This window comes from Pagrus pagrus, assembly GCF_965226575.1.
Source record: "Pagrus pagrus genome assembly, chromosome: 8".
Classification (NCBI taxonomy): Eukaryota; Metazoa; Chordata; class Actinopteri; order Spariformes; family Sparidae; genus Pagrus; species Pagrus pagrus.
This window is the reverse complement of record NC_140192.1, coordinates 31888804-31907323: the sequence shown is the minus strand read 5'-3', so window position 1 is coordinate 31907323 and position 18520 is coordinate 31888804. Positions and strand designations below refer to the sequence as shown.

At 43.3% G+C, this 18520-nt stretch overlaps 1 protein-coding gene across 1 annotated transcript in view; it reads right to left on the bottom strand.

Annotated features, from left to right (window-relative positions):
* The window catches only part of npdc1b (neural proliferation, differentiation and control, 1b), a 59650-nt gene that overhangs the window by 23863 nt on the left and 17267 nt on the right, over positions 1 to 18520 (bottom strand). Inside the window, 1 exon segment of the mRNA XM_084360335.1 lies at positions 7137 to 7304. Within this exon segment, the coding sequence (XP_084216461.1) occupies positions 7137 to 7304 (168 nt within the window).

Here is an 18520-nt window from a genome sequence, read left to right as displayed (position 1 = left end):
AAATGTTCCCACTAGTGCAGTTATCCGCATACATAATAGATGCATGGGGCACAATGTTACGTTGATATATAAAAAAACCTGCGGCCACAGCCAGTGTCGCATGACTTCAAGTTGACTCGGGGATGCGATGGCGGTGAAAAGCAAGCGCAGCACTGTGTGGCAGTTTTTTGAGCAAAATGCCACTGAAAATACAGTTGAATGTAAATTATGCCAGGCAAAGTTGGCTTAAAGTAACAGCACGGGATCCATGCGCAAGCACCTGTGATGGAAACACCCTAACCAATTAGAGGGAGAGACTGCTGCTGCTGGCATCGGTGGTGCTACCGCTAGCAGTTCACAGGCTAGCATGAGGGATTATACAACAAATCAAAGAAATGTGACAAGGCACGGAGGGAACATATCAGCAACTTAATAGCTGAAATGGTGGCCCTCGACATGCAGCCTGTGTCAATGGTTGAGGACGACCGATTTTTTCAGCTGATGAAATATCTGAAGCCAGGCTATGAAATTCAAGGATATCAAAGCTCTACCAAGATTGCTCCGCAAAAATAAAGCACCAAGTGAAGCAAGCTCTTTATGTGGCATTAACGACTGACTGTTGGACCTCGTTGAGCACAACGGCATATATGACAGTGACCTGTCACTTCCTCGACAAGGAGTGGAAGATGCAAGCGTATGTACTAGCTACGCAAAACCTGGAGGAGAGGCACAAAGGAGAAAACCTCGAGAAGGAGTTAAAACGTGTTGTGGCGGAGTGGGAGTTGGAGAGTGACCTGGTGAGGGCGTGTGTTCACGATAATGGAGCAAATATCATCAAAGCCAACCAGGCCTGTGAGTGGGAGTCTGTCTGCTGCTTTGCCCATACTCTTCAGCTGGCGATACAGGACGGGTTCAAAGCTGTCCCGATTCTGGAGTGCGTCGCGGGAGCCAGCAGCAAGTTGGTAGCGCACTTCCACCATAGCACCATCGCGACGCAAGCTCTCCGTGCAAAGCAAAAACAAATGTTTCCCGACAAGGAACATGCACTTATTCAGTGCTGCAAGACCCGGTGGAATTCTAGTTATTACATGTTTGCGCGGCTGCTGGAACAACGTTGGGTGATCACTGCTGTGCTGTCTGATCGCTCTGTCACCAAACCTGGGGATGCGCGCAACCTAGAGCTGAGAGATGACTACTTAAAGATGATGGAGGAGGTAGAACCGGTACTGAAAGCATTGGAGGTGGCTACCACAGCCTCGTGTGCCGAGGAAGCGGTCTCACTCTCAGATGAGTACCCGGTGGTGTGTGGCCTCATGAAAGAACATCTGCTGGCAACAAACCGAAGCAATGGCAGGATCAGAATATTTTTGAACATGGTACGAGACTCACTCGCCAAAAGATTCCTGCCTTTTGACATCGAGACGGCATCAACGCCTGCTGTGGTGGCTGCAGTCCTCGACCCCCGACATAAAAAGCTGAGGTTCCTCTCACCTGAAGTACGAGTTGCGGCAAAGGTGCACATGGAGGGAATGTTTGAAGCAGAAAAAGAAAAGGCAAGAGCGAGACCTGATGAAGAGGAGGAGGAGAGACAAGGTGAAGATCGGGAACCAGATGCAAAAAAGGGGAAGAAACGCAGACTAGTGCCATGGCTTTTCTGTTTGGACCTATTGTGCGGAAGAGGACGAGGAGGACACCGGATCTGAATTAGAGCAGTACCTCTCCGACCCGGCCATTCCTCTTCAGTCAGAACCCCTTGTGTGGTGGAGAGCCCATGAACTGCAATACCCCATCATGTCAAGGTTGGCCAGAAAGTTCCTCTCTCCATACCGGCCACTTCGGTGTCATCCGAGAGAGTTTTCTATGCAGCAGGCCAAGTAGTGTCCAAGCTACGCTCCAGGCTACTACCAGACAATGTCAATAAGCTCATCTTCCTCAACAAAAACCTGCCAAGGTAATGAAGTATTATACAATTATTTCTCTCTTGCACTATTAGCCTATTAACAATAGCCTATTAATATAATTTTCATCATTGTTTTGATCTGAGTTAGGCTATTCTATTTGCATTCGGTGATTTACTTTGCATACTGGTAAAATGTCGTTCTTGGCCATTAGTAAAAATAATAATTAAAAAAACTTTTTTTTGTTTTTGTTATTGTGTTTTTCAGACCAGCGAGACCACTTAAAGGCAAGACAGCTGCTGTGTCATTAACAAAAACTGTTAATGGCTTGTTATTTTAGCCTTTATTGTTATGTGTTGTTGTACATTATATTGTTGGTTGGTGTTCTGTGTCGGCTTTTTACGACCTGATCACATATCCTCGCGTCTAAAGAGGAGGAAAAAAACATTTTTTTTTCGACAGTTTTAGTGAATAATTGTGAGATTCCCCCTCTACTTCTTTAGCTTTGTGGATATAAAGGTGAAGTTTTTTCCTCTCACTTCAGCATACTTTGGCTTCTTTTTTAGTTTCTTTCTATCACCAATTCCAGATTACTTTTACTATGAGACGTATATTAAAATTCAGACGCAGCTCCTGTTGCGAGAGAGGGACTCAGTTTGAACTTTAAGTTTAAAAACAAATTGTACAACTGTGAGAAATAGTTAAAACAATGACTAAAAAAGAAGGTTAAACCTTTTTCAGCTTTCACTCATGGCTATAATTTAGTTGAAATAGGTCTACAAGAATAACGTTGAATAAACGTTTTTGTCTGATAACTACTGGAATGGCTTTGATTTAATGGGATTAGGAGGTGGTTGAATGGAGACAGAACCCTCTAATGGTTATGTAGCGCAACTGCGATAGAAAGATCATAAATCTCCGACGTGTAACCGGGTACACGTCGGTTAGAAGCCCCGTGTACACGTGTAGAAAAAATGTAAGCGTTTACACCCCTGATTAGAACAGTAGTCGAATAGGACTATTCACTGTATTGAACTGTGTATCAACCCTAGTTCTGCACAACACAACTGATGGTCTCAAACACATTAAGAAGGCAAGAAATTCCACAAATTAACTCTTGACAAGGCACACCTGATAATTGAAAACCATTCCAGGTGACTACCTCATGAATCTGACTGAGAGAATGCCAGAAGTGTGCAAAGCTGTCATCAAAGCAAAAGGTGGCTACTTTGAAGAATATGAAATATAAAACATGTTCTGGTTTGTTTAACACATTTTTGTTTACTACATAATTCCATATATGTTCCTTCATAGTTTGGATGTCTTCAGTATTGAGAAAATAATAAAAATAAAGAAAAACCATTGAATGAGAAGGTGTGTCCAAACTTTTGACTGGTAGTGTATATAATATTCTACATTGTACACTCTGTACTGCATTTATGTATGCTTATTGAGGTTTTTCTTGTGTAGAAAATATAATATGTTAAAATATAATTGTCAGCTGAGGACAAGTAGCCTGAGAGAGGTGGCAGAGTGGAGGAGTACAGAGAGGAAGACTGTGCCTAATGAGCTGTACAACATAATCATTGAGACTGTCTTTACTGCATCAGTCAGTCAGTCAGTCAGTCAGACAGACAGTCAGTGAGACAGTCACACAGTCAGACAGTCAGTGGGACAGTCAGCCAGTCGGTCAGTCAGACAGTCAGTGAGACAGACAGACAGTGAGACAGGCAGTCCGTGAGACAGGCAGTCTGACAGGTAGTCAGTGAGGCAGTCAGTGAGACAGTCAGTGAGACAGTCAGTCACTGAGACAGACAGTTGATGAGCCAGTCAGTGGGACAGTCAATGAGACAGACAGTCAGTCAGACAGACAGATAAGTGGTCTTGGCAGAGACTCCAGCCTTCTGTCAGAGAAGACGATGATGGAAGTGGGGTTGAAAGGTGCTGAAACTGTCTCATCCAGACTCTGCAAGACACTATTTTCTTTTGACTGTCTACAATATCAAAACCTTCTGAAGCTAAACCCAAGACTCACTCTGCCTTGTAGCCAAACCCCCAAAGTACTTCATATAAAATAATGAAATTGTTAATCAGCAGCCTTTATTCTGAAAGTCCAATCAGAGGATGGATACTACACATTACTAACTTGAGCCCTTCACATGCAAAACTGAGCCTAGAGGGGCAGGTAGAGCATCATAGTGTGAAACTTAAGACCACTGACAATGAGCCAAACAATTACTATCTTTTGAAATGTCTAAATACCTTCATATCTTCTATCTCCACCAAAACAACACTTATCTGATACCATGCCATTTTTACTGTAATTTAGTTTTTTGTTAGCACCGATACAAAAACTACAGCCAACAGGATTATAATAAGTAAACTAAGATAGTGAATCTGACCAGATATTTGATGACAGTTTTAGATACTAGTGCTAAAGACACATGGCAGTCCATACAAAAAAAGGATCTGATATCAAGCCCTAGTCAAAGCTATTCTAGTGTGTGGATTCTGTTTAGATTGTCTGACTGACATACATAACCAGTAAAGTATTATATCTATAACACAGTATCGAGGATACGTTGCCTGGACCAGCTATGATGTTCATGCTCAGTTCATTCTATATTCCTTTCTTCAAACATTCAGTCTGAATTTTTCTAGAAAATGTCCCTGTGTTTAGACAAACCTGACAGATCCCACATCCACTGGCTAACTATCACTTCTCAAAGGCTCTGACAGAGCAGGATATGAAAGCAGACTCATTATCATTAGCTATGACATTAACTATGACACAACATTGAGTCTCTGAAGTCACCCTTTGGTAAAGTACATGACTGATGTGCAGAGGCGGCAGGAACACATCAGTTGGAGTCTAGCTGGCACACACACAATCACATACAGTATAGTCTGATGGTTTAAATGAATGCTGTCACAGTTGTGTTCTATTCTCACAATAACACTTTTATTTATTTCCACGGTCCATTGTCTTTTGGACATAATCAAAGAGGACCTCCATGGTTTTTCCACACCAGAGCCCCTAGAACTGAAGGTCAACCTCCTTTAATGCATCAGCACACTGGTGGTGGTTCTGAAAACACAGTCATAGGGAGAACTGTTCATCCTGAGACAAGTCAGAGAAAGTAACCATGACCAAGACATCAGGTCTTCAGGGCTTACCTTTCTCAGCTTGGGCTTTTGCCTGTGTTATAAACCCAAAATCTAAAATCTAAATGCATCACAGTTTCTACCAGAGATACATAGCCTGCAGCCCTCTGTGAGAAATTAAATAGTTTTCCATTCAGTAATCAATGTACTGTAAAGACCATATCAGGATGTGAGAGGAGGAGGGGAGATTCCCCTTTAAGGCGAAAGGGTCAGAAAGCCATTTGAGGGGCAGCTCCCTCTGTCTGAGGTGTTACACGAAGACAGATAGGATGACATTTACATTCTAATAAATCATCAAAGGGTCACTGTCCTGGGAAGGACATGATCAACCAAACATCAGGTGGTCATTGTTTTGGCAACAACCAACTGTCGTAAAAGTATGTGACCTCTACTCTGTTGTATTTAAGTCAGCAACATTTGGAAGACTGGAGAGAAAACTTTGGGTCTTGTCTCCATGCTGCATGTATTACAGTTTTTCTCAATTGCTAAAACACTAAAACCCATTGGCTGAACAAAGTTCACAGTTGCCTGAACTCATTTAGCTAATTGTGCAGTCTGTTATCAATACCTTAAACCATTTCACATGGTAAAACACAATTTGCAGATCTCACTTAGACTCTTCAGCAGAACTCTAAACACATTCTCATTCTCAAAACACATTCTGCACTCTAATGCACATGTCATCCATACTGGTAAACACAAGTGGCAGCAATCAAATACAAATAGAGAACACATGTCATTGATTAAACACAACCACTCAAAATTGATTTCAATTGTTTCAAATCATGTGACACAACCAATATAAGCCAGTTCAGACAGCAAACAGGTTGTTGAAGGTGGGACGGAGAAAGTCTAAGAATGGATGGAAGAAACAATTTGTCTGGCCCTGAACATTGTGCTTTCCATTTGTTTACAGTACTGACTGCTCAATAGATTTTGACTGGTTGCAGGTTCATATCAACAAAGAACAAGAATTACAGTATCACAGAAACAAAAGACAAGTTTGTGAGATGCAGGGTACAGTACTGTAAAAATAGGGGTACAAGGAGGAGGAAGAACAAAAAAAATTGCAAAGAGCAAAGCAGAGTATAATTTCTGATCAATTTTGAGCTACTATGATAGAACATGTTTTCATTCATCAAAAGACAATGACGGAAAAATATGAAATTTGTTTTGAGATTAAAAATGTACTTCTCCCTCAGAACTATATGTTTTGAACATTGTGTTTTCTATTTTCTGGTGTATTGTTTACTGACCGCTCGATAGTGTATATCATTTTGATCGCCTTGTTTATGATTTGAGAGCAGTGTTTGGTTTTGAGCACAGGTAAATCTGTTTTGAGGTGAAAGTTTGTCAGAGGTTTTGTAAATAGCGCTTGAAGCTGAGGTTTTGTGTTTAATGTTTTCAGAAAATGGAGCAAGGTTTCAGAAATTGTGTTTTAGCAATTGAGAAAAACTGAAAAGAGATCTGATTCATCACGCCAAGTCTAAAATTCTTCGGAGAATTAGCAACTCTCTACCTCACAAAGGAGAATTTCCACTACACCTCCTACAAGGGGACCTAATGTGATTTAGAAATAACCACCCACGTCTGTGTTTTGTGTGTCATACTCATACGATATGATGTCAAGTAGGGCTGGGCGATATCTCGAATATACTCGATGTATCGCGGCTTGTTCTCTGTGGGATGTAGAAAATGACTATATCGTGAATATTCGAGTATACATTCAATTGTCACGCAGTTGCTTTTAGTCGCGGGCATTGAACTACAGGTTTCTCTCACTCTTTCTCATCTCTCCGCACATGTAGAAAGTCCACTTTCTACATGTGTTAAAAGCATTAATAAACATTTGCAGCTCATTTAGATCAAGTTAAAGATGCTTTGCGCCTGTAGCCTACTTGAACAACAGTTTTGTTGCTCCTACCCTTCTCTGTCATTGCTCATTTTAAACAAGGTCCCCAGTTGATACTAGTCCTGTGTGCATAGGAATTATGTTGTATGTTTATAATGTGAAGGACTAGTTTTTGTCTTCTTAATAAAAAGGCCAGAGAAGCTGAAGTGGTACTGGTCAGGAGTTTGTAGCTTACCACTTACCTTTTCTGGCCTGAGCAGGGTGAGGAGCTTGCCTCCTCTTGACCATACAGTGGCCATGGGAGTTCTCCACTAGAGGGCGCAGACAGGGGCCGCAGTGTGAGCTGCCCGGCTGGCAGAAGTGTCGCCCTGCCCGGGCACAGTCTAAACTCCGAGGGCACAGATGAGATCCTGTGTAGATAGACATGACACACAATTACTTTTCAGAGTTTTGAAATGAAACTGCTCCAATGTTAATTTTCAATTCAACTGTCCAAAATCTTTTTTTTTTTTTTTTTACAAAAAAAATAAATATTTTTTTTGCTTCTCTGTCTTACAGAGAGATAGCTGAGAAGCTCAGCACCACACTGTCTCTGCAGAAAATACGAAGCTAATGCCATAGCAGCCAGTTGGCTTAGCGTAAACAGCAAGTATGGTTCTGTCAAAAGGTAACAAGAGCCACCTCTAACACGATCGATAAAACCACAACATGGCATGCTTTAGTAAAAAAACAAATAAGAGAACATTTCTGTAGCTTTAGAGCACCTGGTGGGCAGATGTTCTTATCTTTGGACACAGCCAGGGCCCATGTTTCCTGTTTCCAGTGTTTGTATGCCACGCTACGTTAACCTAACTGCCTGCTGGCTGTAGCTTTACTGTACAAACATCAATCTTCTTAACCAATTTCTAAAAACATCAGAATATTGTATATACATATATAAATTAGGGATGCACGATATAGCTGCCTTCATATCGGTATCGGCCTACGTTAGTCACTTTTTTATACATTGGCATCAGTCTGATGAGCTTAACTGGTCCGATGTTAACAACTGATGTTTGTTTCCAAAACAGAATTAGGCCACACAGACAGCGATGCAATACATGATTTACATGCAGAAGACGAAGGTCTGCGGTCTGGGCATTTTTCACGGTGAAAAAAGAAGACACGTGAATTGCAGTACGTAATACTTGCAACGTCAAAGTAATGCGAGGAGGGTGTCTTGTCAAATCCTTCGACACCACCAATTTGATTACTCATATGAAGAACCGCCATCCAGAAGTTCACAAACAATATCAGGAGAAAGCCAACAGCCTAAACCACAAACAGCCTAAACCAGCAGCAGCAGCAGCTGCAGCAGCAGCTGCAGTTGGGAGCCCTATACAGCAAGCACTTGATCAAACAAGGAAATTTAGCAAGCACAGTACAAAGGCCATGTCGATCACAAAGAAAATCATGGAGATGATTGCCCTTGACGACCAGAAATTGTACATTGTATAGGACCAAGGATTATGCCAGTTGATAGAGCACATTGAGCTCCTCTACAGTCCTCCAAGTCGCTGCTACTTTTCCAACGTCTCCCTCCCTGCTTTGCAAGATGTGGTAGCTACGCATATTCAGAGGTTGTTAGACAGTAGTGTGAATGACATTAGCTTCACGACGGATATATGGAGCTCCAACGTAAGTCAGATGAGTATGTTAAGCCCAATTACTCAGTGGATCGATGATAACTTTGAAATGACAAGAGCTGTGTTGCATGCACAAGAGTTTCCAGGCTCGCACACCGGGACTGCCATAGCTAGTGCATTTGACAACATGTTTACTCGGTGGCAAATACCGAAATAGAATGTGCATGTTGTAATTCGTGACAATGCACGAAATATGAAGAAGGGAATGGACGAGTGCGGTATTAAAAGCTTGGGCTGCACGGCTCATACACTGCAGCTCGCAGTAAACGGACTGTGTGGCTAATGGAAGGAAAATAGTTGGATACTTTAGGCAATCTCAACTTGCCACCTCTTGACTGAGAGAAATATAAACAGAGTTGGGCATAAAAAAAACAAGATGCTACAACTAGACGTTGTAACAAGATGGAATAGCACATTCCTTATGACTAAAAGTCTGCTGGATCAGAAGCATGTGCTTGGTGTGTATGGGGCAGAACATGAGCCTCCTGCTTCACCCAGCGCATGCCAGTGGAGCCTCATTTAAACATCACTACACTTCTCGTGCCATTTGAACAGTTAACAAGAGAGGTAAGTCACATTTGGCTACTACCGCTAACGTAATTCCTTCTGTTGTGGCACTGAAACATTTGCTGAGCAGGGCAGCTGAAACGGATAGCGGAGTCCGCACAGCAAAGAGCACACTACTAGAAGCTGTGAACGACTGATTTGGAAGCCACTGTATCTGGACCCAAGGTACAAAGACTGCTATTTTGACACAGTCACCAAGCAAGAGTCATTCACAGTGTGTACATTTGTTTTCCAATATATGCGGCTGCATATATGAAAAAAAAACACCTAACCCTTAAAAAATTCCAACAAAAGGTTACTCAGCTGTTTTTTGTAATATTAGGTGTCCTTAATAACATACTAAAAGTTTACCAAAGTTTGACCACTAGAAAGGTGTAATTTTCAAGATGGCATCCAAGATGGGCAGGAAGCCCTTAAAATATCCTAACTCCTTCATTATTTGACCTAGCCAAGTAATCTTGGTGTCAAACCCCGTGTTTTCTGGGTCTTTGAATCCATTGGACTTGTCTAAATTGCACTGACATGATTACATACTTATGGAATACATGATTTTGTGAGATTACTCTAAGGTCTTATCTTTGTTTGGGGTGAACCAGAGATGTAAACGATTTAGCCTATGTCATGTAACTCCTACTCAGTATGTGTTTTTGGACACATACCCTTTTTTTGCTAAAACACAGACTTGACATTCAATGTAAAAGTTATTGCACCCAAAAGTAACTTAAATTGGAGTTGTATAACTTTGATCATAAACAACTCTGAATTAGCCTGAACAGAGGCCTGTGTGTGAACCCTCTAAAATGGTCACTCATTTCAATTTGGATACATATGTAATGCATCCTCTATAGATGTTTTTGAGTATAAGGGTGGCATTATACTAAACCCAACAAAACTAAATTCACAATTTTCAGCAATTCAGAAGATGGTGGAAGAGAATACTGACATTTGATATTGCTTGCCTCATTGAAATGTTGTTGGCAGCACAGTGTATACCATTTTGCTCAAACAAAATTCATCCTTGACTACTTAAACCCGTTTTTGGAATATCCTTCAAACGGAAAGACCGGGCAAAATCCCTTGCAGATGACTCCACCATCAAAGTTGCCCAAGACCGAACCATTGATCCTGCTTTGCTGTTCCAACGGTTCCTGATCATGTCGAAAAATGGACAGTTTTCACTGGAAGATGTAATGAGCTATGAGCTCTGCTCATTTCCTGCAGCCCTGTTCGAAGGCAAGGAAATCTTCTGTAAAGCCAACAAGCCCCAACTAGCGCAGGCAGTCACTGAGTTCTCAAGCAAGAAATCTAACAAAACTGTCCTGGATTCCATCCCACCAACTGAGCATTATGTCCTTGATGGTGGCTCCCTGGTTCACCGCTTGGCATGGAAAAAGGGTGACAGTTACGGTGCCATTGCACAGTCATATGCAGACTTTACCATACGCCATTATGGTAAAGCAACAGTCATTTTTGATGGTTATAGCGAAGGTCCTTCCATCAAAGACAATACGCATCAGAGACGTGGTGAAAACACTCACCCCATCGTTAACTTCAATGCAGAGACTGAGTTTGTGGGAAGAAAGGATGATTTCCTTTCCAGATCTTGCAACAAACAAGGACTTATGAATCTTATGACCGAGGAGCTGGAGAAGAAGGGCTGCACTGTTATCAATGCATCAGGTGATGCAGACGTGAACATTGTCATGGCTGCAGTCAAGGCCTCAGAACATCAGCCCACAACCTCAATAGGGGAGGATACAGACTTACTCATTCTTCTCCTCTACTATGCTGGGACGAACAATAGAGGCCTCTATTTTCGTTCAGACAAGTCCAAAGCTACTAAAGTGTACAACATCAGTGAGACGAAACAAGTCCTGGGTAGTGTTAGGTAGGTAGTGTTAGCGTTGGCAAACAGACAGCATTCCAGAAACTTGTGAATGGTGAATCAACCATCCAGTCCTGTGCAAATGTGTTTCTGCTCCCACATCAAGCAAGGAGTGTCATAGAGGACCATGGGACCAAGGCAATGGGGGTGTTGTTTGGTGGAAAGAGTACCGATTCACTTGCCTCTTTGCGCTACAACCTTTTTAGCAAGAAAATCGTTACCGCCAAATTATTTGTTACCCCAGAATATCTGCCTCCAACCGAGTCCTCAACCAAATACTACTGCCAAAGAGTTTACTTCCAGATCATGGTGTGGATTGGAAAGGAAGGTGACATGAACACAGTGGATTGGGGATGGAAACTGGTGGACAACCGGTTCTTGCCAGTTATGACCAGTAAGACTGCTGCCCCAGAAAGCCTCCTGCAGATGATCCACTGTAATTGCACAACTGCCTGCCGAACACAACGGTGCAGTTGCACAGCATATGGATTACCATGCATGCCTGCATGTGGACCATGTCAAGTTGGGAATCGTGAGAATCACTATAATCAACCTCTATGGGAGGAAGAGTGTGACGACTAATCGTAAAAGGTCACAGTGCAAAAAAAAATTAAACCAGAATAAGAGGAAACAACTGAAGACAATAGAAAAAGATATGTATAAATAAGAAAAGTATTTAAAAAATATAAAAAACAACAGGCAAAAAAACCAAAACAAATAAAAAATGCAAAAACCAAAACAAATTAAAAAATGCATAAAAAAAATAAAACACAAAAAAATAAAAAGGGGTTAGCGGTTCACATGGCAGCCCTGTTTTAACTAATTTTACAGTACCACACATTGGAATCAAAAGAATGGTTATGAACCACAGAAACCACCTACACTAGGCAAAACGATATGAGAAAGGAGAAATATGCAATTACTTAAGGAAAATTGTACTTATTTTTCGCATAAATATGCTTGTAACCGGGCCCGGTTCTAGGCATGGGCACGGGGGGGCAATGCCCTCCCAAATGCTTCGACTGCCGCACCACCAAACCGACCCGCTTCATTCTGAAAATCAAAAAAAAAAAAAAAAAAAATTATTGTAATTTCTTCCCATAAATGCTGCTCAGAGTAATCACAGTCTACAGTTCTTCTGCCAACAGAGCCGGGTCTCTCTCTCTCTTGCGCCATGCATCCAGTCAGGAGCAGCTTCTCTCGGTAAGCATTACATTAGATACCACGGGCACTCCAGATAGTTTTAGCCACAGGCTTGTTAGCTGTTAGCATGCCTGCTAGCAACTGCTAGTAGTAGCACAGTCCCATCGGCAGCTGCTGCGGAGTTTGTCTCTGTCCCGCTCCGCCGCATGGGAAGCCTCACAATGGCAGGCTACGTAACGGTTGTGAAGAAGGTTTCAACTTTCAGCCCTTGCTGGCCCGCTGTTAGTCCTGTTGGCCCGCGAGCCTCCCCCACCCCCACCGACAAGATTAAACTACCCACGTTAGTGATTTAAAATTTAAAATTTACAATGCCAATAACATTGTAGCTTCATATTTAAAAAGAAAATATTGTAGTGACTGGAGGAGTACCAGTTACGGACAGTGAGGGCTAGGTGGCGTAATGACTCATGGGAGTGTAATGTCAGACACTCTTGAGGCTGTTATTGTTCAGATATGTGTCATTTTATTACTTTCTGTACATGTTCTGAGTGTTGTGGTTGTGTCCTGTTATGTTCTAAGGATGTGTGTGTTAAATTAACATAAATATAAGTTTTACATTGTGCCACCATGGCCAAATATGATATAGCGGGTAATGACGTTCATCAAATGTTTATGTGTAAGGGGTGTGTCTAATGTTAATAAATCTGTATTGAGCTGAAGGGCCTGTCTGGTGACATTGTCTTCAAATTATGCTTGTCACGATTAATTAGTAGGATGAAATTAAGAATTTATTGGCCACAGACTTTGTTTGATTCGTCAATCTAGAAAAAAAAAATTCAATAGAGCTTTATTGATGAAATCATGGCGATGATTACGTTTCGGTTGGTATCACAGACTGGTAGGCATACTAAAAAACATCATCGTTATGGCATTCAACACAGTAGCATTTGGTGACCATCAACATTTCTTACTGCCCACCCAATCAAGGCAGTCTAGAACCGGGCCTGCCTATAACCAATTGCTTTAATATATAATTGTACTTGTAATCACTTATCTATCATGCAAATATGCTAATTAGATTAATACATGGCCAAAACATGTATCAGGCACCAGTGTTCCTGGTCTAGGAGGAATACAAAGGAGTAATGGTCATTTTAAGGACCTGACGGCCGCCATTTTGAAAATGGGGCCTTTCTTGGAGTAAAACTTTGGTAAGCTTTTAGTATGTTTTTAAGTACATCTGATACTACTGAAAACCACTGATATACCTTTTGTTAGAATTTTTTTGGGGTCAAACCATATTTGCAGCTGACTAATATGCTATCATAGAAACTATACAGATCACATCGACATCGGTAAATATCGGTTATCGGCCATAACAGAAATGTTGATATCGGTTATCGGTATCAACCAAAATTCTCATATCGGTGCATCCCTAATATAAATATATGTAAAAATGTATTGTAATAAAACTGATAAATGTTTCATGAAGCATGGCATCAGCTGTCCAAAGCATAACCAGCCATTACTATCACTGTCTTGTGTTGTCAGAAGATAAATTTGTAACCACACACACACACACACAAACGCATGGATAAGGTCTGTAATGGAAAATTATATTACTAGACTCTTGCATGAGAAATGATTTAACTCTTATATCATTATTATGTTTTACATTGTCTTCATATGTTCTTCCCACATCCTTGAATGTTTGTACTGTCTGCACAATGAGAGACTTATTATTATGTGCTTCTTGTTATGGGAACGGAACCTGGTACAGGCATGAGAAGGACACAGGGCACTCCTTTCTCCCTATCAAAAAGGTTTCTCAACTGTCTCATCTTGCTCTTCTTTCTGCAGACTGTATACCACTCTGAGGATTTTATTCTTTATAAAGCTCAACAATCATACAAAGACAACTGGTATTTCTTACAAGTTTATTTCAGATATCTCACAAATAAGACATATTTCCAGGTCTCAGTTCATGTAATTACTTGATGTGATTGTTGATGGAGAAAAAAAACACACCACAGACTGCATTTGGATGTAAATTTCTCAAGCTATTTCATGAAGCAGAGTTTGTGTTAAATTATCTTCAGGGACAATTAGAGGTGCATCATCTCTAACAGAGCAAATATGTATTAAAACCTTTTTCTGATACTGGAGACCTTATTCTCGAGAGACACTAAGTGAAAGTTGTTTATTTGAAGGTCAAGGATGATAGCCAAGCTTCATGTAATAAAGCTTGGCTATCATCATCGGCTGTTATCATCGGCTATCATAGTCATCTTGGGGAAAATGCCAGCTTTGAAACGTCCCTTTCCCTTGAGAACAGATAAGAGTGGGCAGCTTGACCTCGCCTGGGCCGCTGCTGTGATATTGTTTGGTTGCAGGTGGGGTCAGGTGTGATATATGACAGTGTATGAGTGGGAGAGGATGTTCCTGGAGGCCAACTGTCAGGCAGTATACAGGACAAAAAACACCTTGCGCTTGTCCCCAGAAGCTATTTTCCACTACGCCAGTCCTGGCTGGCAGACAGACGTGACATCCGCTCCTTGGAGGAGGGACTTCCTCCTCCTGATAAAAACCCCAATGTAATGTCATCGATTCAGTTTTAAACCTCTTCTGGCTCCCAGAAGCAAGCTCTCAGACAGCAGGTGTAGCTGAACTAGCAATACAGCTCACAGAGCAGGCTAACCACTCGGTCGGCGAATGCTACATTACCTGAAGCTGCAAAGCTATCTGAGTGCAACAGCTAGACTCCAAACAGTGGCTGCTTCCATCCTTTACGGAGCTAACAGAATGTCGGAGCCTGTACCTTCCCTCACCATGGAAACGTTCAGGCCACCGGCGAGGATGTGTGTGTGCGGCAACAAGATCTCGGGAGCAGACACCCACTCTGTGTGTGCTGCGTGCCTCGGGCTGCAACATGCCCAGGCCGTGCTAGCATCCCCAGCTTCTTGTGAGCATTGTGCACGCCTGTCCATTAAGACTCGCTGACGCAGGCTAGCACGCCAAGCTAGCCTGTCGACAGCGGACACAATGAGGGGGGTAACCAACCCACCGTCGCAGGAGTTAGCGGAGAGTCTCGAGGGAAACGCCATCCCTAAAAGTGCCAGCTGGGGTGAACAGCTTGATGATATTGCTCCACTAACTGACCACGGTGACATCGCGGGAGATGACTTCGACTCAGGGGACAAGTCCATTAGCCTCGGGTCTGACGATGACGACGAGGACCTGGACTGCTCCTTTACCCCCTTGCCAGCTTTAAAGTCGGCGTCCAGGAGCAATGCAGGCAGCAGGTCTCCAAACCCACCCGCTGGTACAGACTTGAACGATGTCTGCAAGAGAGCAGCTGCAAAGCTTGGCATTGCGTGGCCAAAAAACCCCCACCAAGGCCACCACATCTCGTTACGAGGGAAGAAGGCTGCCCAAGGTCAAGTCCTCTGCCTGACAATTCCTGCCGGTCTTCCTAGAGTGCCTGGAGGAGGCGACCCGGTCCTGGAGCAAATACTCTTGCCGCCAAGAACCTCGTCCAGGGAGGCTCGGCGCTGGACTGAGCCGACATGGAAGAGAAAGGTTTCTCCCACCTTCCTCCAGTTGAACCTCTGCTGGCATCCCACCTCCATCCCTCGCAGAAGTCCACCATGATGGCAGCGGGCCCTGCTCTGCCATCAAAAGCTGAGTGTTTTCAATCTTCAATGATTTTTCTCTTCAAAAGAGCTACAAAGCGGTGGCCATGTCAGTGAGGGCCCTGAACGCATCATCGCTGCTACTGTCCTACCAGGCTGAATTGCAGGATGACATGTCAGCATCACCCACCCCAGCCCTGAGGGACGAAGTGTGCGTGGTAACCAGAGGTTGCGCTAGACTTTTTCTTTGTCTGTCATTTTGACTGACAGGGTCATAAAAATCCCGTCATAATCTATTTTTACCGGTCACTTTAATTTCTTAAATGATAATAATGACATACTCAATTGCATTTAATTTTAATTAATTTTTAATTAATATTCAGTCCAAACAAGCTGAACAAATAATTCACACCATGGATACACACATCAAGCAGAAGAATATGTAACTTTTTCTCCGCAGTAACAAAAACATCTGACTGTGTGGCCCCAGTAGCTACATATGAACAATGAATAGTCAAATATGAACAGTTCACCTGTGGCCTAAACGCACAGTCTCACACCTTCCTCCTGGTCCGCATGGACTTGAATCGCGTGCCTGCTTGCGCGTAATCAAATGTCTCAAGTGGGACTGCTGCAGAGGCTATTGTCATGAGGTTTTGGACTTTTTCCTCGGACAGACGACTTCTCATGGCTGTTTTGATGTTGTTCTGGAGACTGAATCCGCGCTCTGCTACCACACTGGAAACTGGAATCACAAGCGCCACTTCAGCCAAAGTTTTGAAATCAGGGAACATTTCTCCAAGTGAAGTGATCAGAAGTCGGCAAGACTCTCTGAACGAGGGGTTTCCTAATCCTGCAAGCACCCGCTTCAGCGGTAGGAAATCCTGCAGCATGCGCTCCTTCTGCACCAGTGGATCGGCTGCACCGGTCTGTGACCCGTAGTGGTCACAGACGCACTCCAAAGCCTCCTGTCCATAGCTCTTTAACGCGCTGTCAGCACCACCCGGATAGCGAGAAGCATTGAGCACAGTGTCCAGTTCAGAAATGATGCTCAGATGCTCCGATGGGAATCTTTTTTTGATTGATTTGATCACCTCCGCAACGTACTCTGTGCGTAAAGATGAAAATGTCTGCATGTCTACATGTGTCAGTGTGACGCCACAGAACCTGCCGTCTTGTGAGGCCTCGATGAATTTTTTCTCCGCCTCACCTGGCCCATTCATCAGGTCTTCCAGACTGGCCAGAGTCATGCTCACGGCAGGTGAGATATTGACGTCTTCTCTTTGGAAGATGAGGTTCATGCGGTTCACCACGGCCAAAACGTCAGTAAGCAAGTGAGTCAAAGCAGTGAAAGTGTATGTTTGAAGTCGCTTTCTGATGCCCTTAGCTACCGGGCAGTTGTTCGCATCTTCCTCCTCCCTCAACTCCGACACCACAGCAGCCCAGTTGGCACGTATGCCCTTAACTGCCCTCTCCAGCGACAGCCAGCGTGTAGTCGATGGTTGTTTTAGGCTCAGCAGGTCGTGTTCCCCCATTTATTTTTGAAGTTTATTTAGTCTGTATGTTCGTACGGGGGAATTCTTGTAGTATGTGTATATATCATTAAGAGTGCTGACATATGCACTGACTTGACGCACAGCGGTGGAGGCATCACGCGCAGCAAGCGCTGTCCTGTGCGCACCACAGTGAATGTTAATGAGGAAGGGACAGTCATTCTGGCGCAACTGCTGTGCAACTCCGGCCTTTCGACCCACCATCACATTGGCTCCGTCACTTCCAAGTCCAACAACCCGAGCCATAGTGAGCCCACGGCCCGACAGCACAGTTTTTATTTTTGCTGTGATGCATTCAGCAGTGCCAGAGGAAATTGCGTAATTGCCGATAAACGCAAGGTGGCTGTGGCTACTTTTGTGGTCAGTTAAAGCTGATTTCTGCATGTTCGTGCATCCTCGGACAAATCCGTTGCTCATATCCGCTTTCTTACATATGTCGCAGAACATTTTTCCATCCTCCCTCCTCAGCCAGGAGAACTCCCGCTCCCACTGAACTCTGTACTCCCGTCTAACCTCCTTGCTGCCGCTTCCTTGCTCCGCTGAGGCCAAGGGCTGAGTTTGTCCTTCATCTTCATCTATCCCTCTTTTTTCACCTCTTTTATCAACATCGTTATTGGGCTTTTTAAAGAAGCTTCTGACACTCAACTGCCGTGACATTTTTCTTCTTTTCTTCTTTTCTACTTTCTTCTTCTACAAGAGCCAATTACTGTAATATGCTCTTTGCCACCAAGTGGTCAGGGGTGTGAATTGCAATCTGTCAAAATGATGGATGGCCCTCAGATTTTTCCGTCACCCTTTTAAAAAAACGGTCAATGACGGAAAATATTCAGTTAACGCGACCCCTGGTGGTAACAGACCTCTGCCTGCGTCTACACAGTTGTACCGTCCAAGCCTCTGGAAGAGCCATGGCCCTGATGGTCACTCAAGAGAGAGCTAGGTGGCTGAACCTCTCCAGTCTCTCTCAGAAGGAGAAAGCTCAGCTTCTCGACGTCCCTGTGGACCCGAAAGCCCTTTTCGGCCCAGTGGTTGCCACCATACAGAGACGATGCGAGGAAAAGAAAAAGGAGGGTGAAGCGCTTCAACTGTGTCTCCCCAGGGAGATGCCACCTCCTCCCCTCTGGTAGACATTTGCCCAAGTTGTGACCCAGCTGGGTTACCACA